The following is a 7763-nucleotide window of genomic DNA, read 5'->3' as shown; positions in this document are numbered from 1 at the left end:
AGGGGCCTGAGCTTGCTGAGGTAACCAGTAGGCGGTGTTGAAGGGGCGGAGGATGAATTACCATACCCAAAGTGGAAAGACTAACCACATCCAGTTAAAAAAAAAAAAAAAAAAAAAAAAAACTTATCCCTTCCTTCCCCACTAATGACTTCAAACACTGGTACCATATCACAGATTGTCTGTAAGCGCCATCGGCCATGTCTTCTTCGTCCTGGGTCTCAACCCCCCAAATACGTCAGCAGGTTGGCGGCTGGCCTCAAAAGCCCCGTAACGAGGAGTCAAAGCCCACTCTATCTCTTCCGTGTCTAGTCGCGTCTATCGCAGGACGCCCTGTGTTTCGTATTTCGCAGAAGATCAGGCGCGTCATTTCAAACTGGAGCAACAACTCACCGACTTCAGGGCAGAAATGCGTAGCCCCCGATCACAGAATCCAACGGTACCACCATAACGGAGGATTATCTATTCTCAGCGTTGTCTCGACCTTCAAATTTATGCGCATTTGGTTGGTAACCAATGAGAATCCCTATTTGGTTCCCAACTAAAAAGGGTAGTATGCGATGGATGCAGTGATTTTCAGATACTACCAGATAGTAAGTATTTCTTGCCCCTTTGTCAACCTTGAATGGCCTGGCCATGACCGGCTTAGTGCTTTCACCGGTACTCGTTTCTTTTTCCCCTTTCGACAACCATATGGTAGAAAAGAGCGTGTTAACCACGGAAAATCTTTCAAATTCTACATCTTCCAAGATCCCTATTGAAAAGCCACCTGTGTGTTAGCTCTTAACTAACTGACCTGGATCAGGCATGAAGGGTACTACCCCGTTCGAGTCACTACATGATGCACCAAATGGGCCACCTGCGTCACAGTGGGTGAGAAAAAACGGTGATTATCCAATGATTTAGATGAAGAACCCAATGGTTTCATCTCTACAGCGTCCCTGGGAGATTATCGTCCTGTCAGTCACCGGCCCGGTTTGCTTAATGCTTCACGCCCCAAGCAGGGACGCCTTTTTAGGAATGTTGAAACCGCTTCGGGGTTGTTTTGCGGCAGTGCATATGCAGCTACTCCTGGATTCGCTGTTTTCGGAAATGGAGGGAACACTCCTGGGCAGAAACTGGTCGATTCGTCTTTCTTGCCCCCCCAATGCTCCACACTGCTATAATACTACGAATAAGCTCCTCTGGTCATTGACCAATCCTGTCGCCACCACCGCCATTCTTTGATTCATATCACAACACCATGCTGTGGTCGGTCAATATCCGAATCAGCATCTGTACAGTAGGTCGTCGCTAACTCGATTCGTTCTTCCAAGCTTCTTAGCAAGGCAAACATCGAAAAAAAAAACATAAAACAAAAAACAAAAAAAAATAAAATTCCGTCATTTTTGGCTGGATAGCACTCGCTGGATTACTTGTTCAGTATACTGTCTTATGACGAAATATATCGTATGGAGGGTGAACCCTAATGCGCTGGGATTCGACTCAGTATTCTCATATATGGACAATGAACTGCCCCCGTTTACTGTCGCCCGGTGCGTATGAATCTCATAGTATAAAACCCATAGAGCTACTGCGTCAAATTGAACTTGTGGATGTACTCTTGAGCCTGTGTATCTTGATCTCTGCTGCGACTAGCCCGCCCGTCTCAGGTTAGAAAGCGGGGATGTGTGGGAAGAGGTCTAGGGGGAGTAGACCCAACGGTGATAGCCCTATGGGGGCACAGTTCCAGAGCGCGGGCATGCAGTCGGCTTCATTAACCATGTCAGGTGGCATTGCCGCCATCCCTGTGATGGATGGTCTGTGTTCCAGTATGAATATTCTAGACAATCCTCGAAAAATGAACAAACGGAATGAAAACAGGACTGGTGAGTGAGATAGCACAATTTATTGGAAACAGCGAAATAAAGAAAACATAACGAGAATGATAACTTCCTATAGTAAGTAAGCACCTAACTGTGTTTGTGGCAATGTTTCGAGTAGTTTGTGTTTGTAATTTTCCCACGCCAATCTTTGGTGCCACATACATGAGGCATCCAAACAAAAGTCCCCGAAAGGAAAATCGAGCAAGGAATTTCTTGGCTTTCGCGCAGCTTCCGCCAAAAGGCCCGAAGTACCATCGGCGAATCCGGGAAAAAAGAAAAAAGAAAAAGCAAAGAAAACAGGCCATTCTAAGAATCGTCTGTGATATCCAACACCAATCTCCCTTCGTCGGTCGCTTATTTCCTATCAGAGTAAGCCACGTCAAGGAAAAGACAAAGAAGTTGGTTTTAGCAAGAACTTTCCCGTCTGGCTTGATATCGAGACCACTCCGGCAGCCACCGACCTGTGGGACGAACGTAACAGACAATCTTCGGCCGATAACTAAGTCAGTAAAACACGCATTGCGTTCTGCTCTTGCGGGGCTGTCTATCGATTCCTCTGAGGCTGAGACTTCAGTGCCTGTGATTGGTGAAGTGGCAATTTGCCCTAAGAGAGGACAGGACAGGAGGGTTCCATTTTGTTATACTAGACGATCATTGTTCAGCCATGCATACACTCAAAGCTACGGCATCTTCCTCGCTTTCACTCGCTCAGGACAATTACATCTACTCCATTGCTTCATCAAGCCCAGGCTCATTCGCAGCCATTGCGTCGGACGACTCCCTGCGTGTGTTTGATGCCGCTAGCCTTAGCCATGTCTCTGTGGTGGCTGCCGACGCCCACAAGGGAGTCACGTCGCTGAAATCGTATGATGCGGGTCAGCAACTGCTTGCTACTGGAGGAAGAGACGGGAGGGTGAAGCTTTGGGATCTGCGAAATGGCAAGAGGTCGGCAGTTGTAGAGGTGGAGACATGTAAGATTCCCTGCTTTCTTTCCCACCCTCCCTTGTTCTTCTATTCCCCCTCCTTTTTCTTGCTACCTACTGCTTGGCAATGTTACGGCCGCGGACAAGGTCGCACTGCTTTTTGAGGAGCACTTTTTCTGGCAACAAACATGGATGCATCTTGATGTGTTGGCCAACGCCAATCATTCGGAACTTATGATGTAGTCGTACAGTCAACTGATTTTTTAACAGCAAGAGACGCGCCGGTTCTATCTATAGCCTGTTGTCCTGCAACAAACAGCCTCGTAGCCGGCACTGAACTTGTTTCTTCGCAGGCCGTTGTTGCTTTTTGGTGAGTCCGTTGCATTCCATATGAGTATAGCCACACATCAACGGTTGACTTCTTGGTGGTGGTCTCACACCCGCATCTCCAATTCACGAGCTGCTAACTGACGTAACAGGGATGCCAGATCCCCGGGTCAATCTCGGCTTCAGTACGTTGAAAGCCACAATGACGATGTCACTGAGGTAGGCTCACTCCTGTGCCGTGGTTATACTTTCCCCTGACAAACTTTCTTGATGATTGGCAGCTCCAATATCACCCGACGAGGAACAATATCGTGCTTTCCGGAAGCACGGATGGTCTAGTCAACGTCTATAACACCGATATTACAGACGAAGACGAGGCTCTTGTACAAGTTATCAACCATGGCTCAGTACATCACGCCGGGTTCTTAAGCGAGAGGACCATCTACGCTCTCAGTCACGATGAAGTGTTCTCGATTCACCCGGCTACGGATCCGGAAGAAGAGGCGCAGGAGCCTAATCCTGTGCAATTCGGAGACCTAAGACAGCCCCTAGGCTGTGAATACATTGCTCAGTTATGCATTGGCAGTCAGGGCCCCTATATTGCCGCTGGCCATAAAATGTTAGTTTGGTTTTGTTCTAATTTTTTTTTTTCTGGCCTTTACTACTTATTCCTTATCTGTGTATGCTTCGTGCGCTAACAATGTCCAGGGAGAGACGCCTGGACTTGGTCCCTCTTACCTCAAACCCATCTTGGCAATTCGACCAAGAGAACCTGTGGCGTCTTCCTGGCGCTCACGGTGAGGAGGTTGTACGTTCCATCTATCTGGACGAACAGGTATGCCCCCTTGCCAACACCCCTATTTGATCAGCAACTAACGTCGATCGCAGTCCCAATCAGTATTTACCTGCGGTGAAGACGGATTTGTCCGCGCATGGAAGCCGGAGTCCGGAGAGGCGCAGGGCGATGATTCCTTAAACAAGACTGCGCGGCCGAAAAAGAATAAGGATAAGGGACGGTTCAAACCCTATTAAATTAGGGCCTCACTCGTTTCATTACCACGTCCGCCACGATAGAATGTAAAAATACGTGGCCTTGGCAATACGGATGCTGTCATGTTGTGCCGGTCTTGCCGTATGTTTCAAACCCACTCGTCGTACCAGCGTATTTTCAATCTACCCTTCTTCTGCACCGGCAGGGATCTGTACAACCCTGACCTGCACCCCTCCAAGTCCGTCCTCCGCAAGGATCGGACTCCCAGTAGCACTGAGCATAAGTTCACCATTTACTGCAAGCGGGATGGCCCGATATTCCACCCAACCCCTGCCCTATATCAAATCCCATATAGTTAGCCGGATATCAGATCTTTTCTGCTGACAGTCGCAATCTATTTACTACCAACACAACCCTCCCCGTTCATACGCTGTATGCTGATGCAGAAATCGCGCACGTACCATGGCCCTGCATACCTCAGAAGAAAAAATTTTCTTAGTTCTCCATTCTCCAGCCCGTCTTGCGCCGAGGCTTGCGGATTCCCAATGTTTACGCAGCCCACTTGGGCAAGGATGCGGTCAGCCGATGAACCACTTAGGCCGCGGAATTGAGTTCGATCGCATGAGGGAATGCCCACTGCGATTGCTACGTTGGTTTGTGCTCTACGTGGGGGCGGCCGGCCTTGGTTGGTGAATATATATCTGCGCGGAAGAAAACTCCGAGCGGTAACTTTATACGAGAGAAGGTACAAACTACGTTGCAGCTGGGTTGTAATGAGGGATTTTAAGTGTGAATGAATTATGTAGGTGGCCTACTAGGTTACGTGTAGTGCGAGGCCCACAAAAAAAAAAAGAAAAAGAAAAAGGAGTAGATGACTGCATGAAGTAGAAAAATAGCTCGTGACATACTACTAGTAGTAGTAGATGAGCAAAATGCAACCCACATGCCTGTAGACGACAAAGAGCAAAAAAAGTAGTCGCGCCCGGGATCGAACCGGGAACCTTCTCAGTAAACAACTGAATGTGAATGAGAAATCATAACCATTAGACCACGCAACTGACTTCTTATCAGATCGGGTGAAAATATGTTTAACATGGGCTAGACAAGCATAAGATAGCCCGATCAAGAAATCCTTATCTCCTGCGGAGGAATTTTTTTTTCTTGTCCTGGATCTCGTTTCTCTTTCTTCTGGTGTCGTCGTCTTCACTCAACTTTTCCCCCTTCCTTATTCTCTCTTTTTTTCACAGGGGTATCTTCTGAAATTAATTATATCGTGACTCGGGTCATGTCCCCATAGCCCACTGTCCTGTCACTCCCTCTTATCAGCAGCACCTTACCTGAAAATCACATTGCAACAGGAACAAAACTATATCCACTCCAACAAAACCTCTATATAAACCACCACACGGACCAATCGCTCAACCCACACCACCGAATTCAGCACCCCAAGAACAAGTACAAAAGAAAATGGACGCACAAGCCTACCTAATCCGCCACGGCTGGTCAGGCCCCGGCAACCCACTTAACCCCAATCGCCGCCCAGGCACACACGCTGGCCTCGGCCTCACGAAACCGATTCTCGTCTCGCGACGCAAAGGCAATCTCGGCGTCGGGCAGACGACAACCAAAGACCCGACGAACCAGTGGTGGTTGCGCGGATTCGAGGATGCGCTGAAGGGCGTTGGGGATGAGAATAATGCTGGGGCGGAGAAGAAGCCGAATGCGTTGACAAGTGAGCTTTATCGGTATTTTGTGAGGGGGGAGGTTGTTCCGGGGACGCTTGGGTCGAAGGATGAGGAGAAGAAGAAGGGCTCCGAGTCCAAGGCGGAGTCTAAGAAGAGGAAGAAGGATGATGTGGATGGGGAGGAGGATCGGGAGGCGAAGAAGTTGAGGAAGGAGGAGCGCAAGAGGAAGAAGGTTGAGGAGGGGGAGGATTCTACTGTGTCGCGCAGTGATCGGGATTCTAAGGATCGGAAGGAGAGCAAGGAGGAGAGGCGCCAACGGAAGGAAGAGAAGAGGAGGAAGAAGGAGGCAAAGGAATTGAAGAAGAAGCTGAAAAAGGCTAAGAAGGCGGAGGAGAGCACTACTGATGAGAATGAAAAAGCCACACGCAAGAGCAAGAAGGCGAAGGAAGAACATAACCCGGAAGAGGACTATCCTACTCCGATATCGATCGAGAACGACCAGACAGAGTCTAGTGGACGCGAAGACTCCTCTGAAAAAGCGAAGAAGAAGAAAGAGAAAAAGGAAAAGAAGGAGAAAGAGAAGGACAAGGAAAGCAAAAAGAGGAAGAAGAGCGAGGAATCAACACTTGAAGATGGCTCGAAGTCAAAATCGAAGAAGTCGAAGGATGCCAAAAAGTCGAAAAAGGAGTGAGCTGACTAGAGGTAGATTTATTTTTTTTAGGATATCATATTTTTGCTCACAGCCGTACATAGATAGATACCCATTTGCTACAGCTACTGCGGTCTTTATGAAGATTATATTATATATCGTGTCACGTCTGAATTTGATATCCTTTTACCCATAAATCGTAACTTAGGCCTCCGTGGGCAATTTACCCGGCTTTCCTGATAGAATCCACGGCCTCCGCTCCCAGAATTCATCTTTGATGATGTCGACATGGTCAACGACAACTTGTGCCTTTCGGCGCAATTTACGAAGCTTGTCCTGTTGCGATCTGGAGGCCTTCGCTTCTTGGACATAATTGCCTTCCTCCTCTGCCAGCACTCCTGAATTAGGCTCTGACTTTGGCTTGATGTCCTCTAGTTGGTACTGCAGGCCGTATCAGTGTATCAGTTCCTGATATGTAAATGTTGATCAACTTACTTGACGATAAAGCACACTACCCTTCTTGTATATCTCCTCCTCATTGTTATAATTAATCCCGAATCTCTTGAAGAGGATCTCATTCTTGTCCGACGATACTGTCCCCTATGATTGGAGCCAACCATTAGCCCCCGGAGGAGAAGAAAGACAGCATGAACTTCTCACCTTCAACTCTTGTTCAGCATCCGTGTTACTCATGCCGCCCTGCTGGACCATGGTCCAGAAAGTTGTGTTATAAAGGTTATTGATATGGCCTTCGAGTAGGGCTGTGAGTTAAATCTTCACAAACGAGGGGCACGCAGTAAACTCACAATCCACCTGCCTCCAGCTCATATAGTCACGCAAGTTCCTAGTAGCGGGATACATGACTGCTCTTCCATCAAAGGAAGGCAAATATGGAGGCTCAAGCGGGCTATCGGGGAAGTACGTTCCCCATAGGTACACATAATGGGCTGTAAATGTAGATACAATGGTCGTTACAAGCTTGCTATTATCATGTAAGCCTAAGCCTCCTTGACTGGGCCGTGAATAGCTGGGAATGTTGCATAACTTACGCACTCCGCCGCTCGAATAACTGGCAGCTTGGATGGAATACGAAGCTGATATAGGTTAGTGTCGTTGTAAGTAGAGCGCGGCGTGGGCCAGGGGACAGACCTATACTCGTCGCTGACGCCATATGCAATGCACAGGTCCGGAAGATCTTTCATTACCTCAACGGCCGCAGCATTCATCAGATCCAGCGCGCGGCGGTCGTTTGGTTTCTTGAAGTTATAGCGGTCGGTAAGTCTAAGGATAGTTTAGTAACGGAGTATATGAGTGCGATCCATGACA

General features: G+C 48.1%; 4 protein-coding genes and 1 non-coding gene across 5 annotated transcripts; 2 read left to right on the top strand and 3 right to left on the bottom strand.

The window, feature by feature from the left end:
* Positions 1-1737: 1737 nt before the first annotated feature.
* BDV37DRAFT_96829 (uncharacterized protein) lies at positions 1738-2347 on the bottom strand. The gene has a single exon (XM_032091514.1). It carries the CDS (start codon positions 2165-2167, stop codon positions 1820-1822), a length of 348 nt encoding a protein of 115 aa, XP_031934133.1. The 5' UTR covers positions 2168-2347; the 3' UTR covers positions 1738-1819.
* A 179-nt stretch (positions 2348-2526) lies between these two features.
* On the top strand, positions 2527-4355 carry BDV37DRAFT_293253 (WD repeat protein; the record flags this gene model as incomplete). The annotated part of the gene is made up of 6 exons (XM_032089369.1): positions 2527-2833; positions 3056-3155; positions 3265-3331; positions 3394-3731; positions 3821-3947; positions 4001-4355. 6 exons carry the CDS (start codon positions 2527-2529, stop codon positions 4142-4144), a joined length of 1083 nt encoding a protein of 360 aa, XP_031934132.1. The 3' UTR covers positions 4145-4355.
* Positions 4356-5076: 721 nt separating this feature from the next.
* Positions 5077-5161, bottom strand: BDV37DRAFT_t245. Its single transcript has one exon. It is a non-coding gene; the product is annotated as a tRNA-Val (tRNA).
* Positions 5162-5304: 143 nt separating this feature from the next.
* Positions 5305-6610, top strand: BDV37DRAFT_267298 (uncharacterized protein). Its single transcript, XM_032084015.1, has one exon. It carries the CDS (start codon positions 5571-5573, stop codon positions 6477-6479), a length of 909 nt encoding a protein of 302 aa, XP_031934131.1. The 5' UTR covers positions 5305-5570; the 3' UTR covers positions 6480-6610.
* Positions 6611-6641: 31 nt separating this feature from the next.
* Positions 6642-7663, bottom strand: BDV37DRAFT_289958 (tRNA guanylyltransferase; the record flags this gene model as incomplete). The annotated part of the gene is made up of 6 exons (XM_032088605.1): positions 6642-6878; positions 6933-7037; positions 7098-7186; positions 7244-7419; positions 7487-7531; positions 7587-7663. 6 exons carry the CDS (start codon positions 7661-7663, stop codon positions 6642-6644), a joined length of 729 nt encoding a protein of 242 aa, XP_031934130.1.
* Between the last annotated feature and the right edge of the window lie 100 nt (positions 7664-7763).

This window comes from Aspergillus pseudonomiae (genome assembly GCF_009193645.1).
Source record: "Aspergillus pseudonomiae strain CBS 119388 unplaced genomic scaffold BDV37scaffold_246, whole genome shotgun sequence".
Lineage (NCBI taxonomy): Eukaryota > Fungi > Ascomycota > Eurotiomycetes > Eurotiales > Aspergillaceae > Aspergillus > Aspergillus pseudonomiae.
This window is presented reverse-complemented; position numbering and strand designations above follow the sequence as displayed.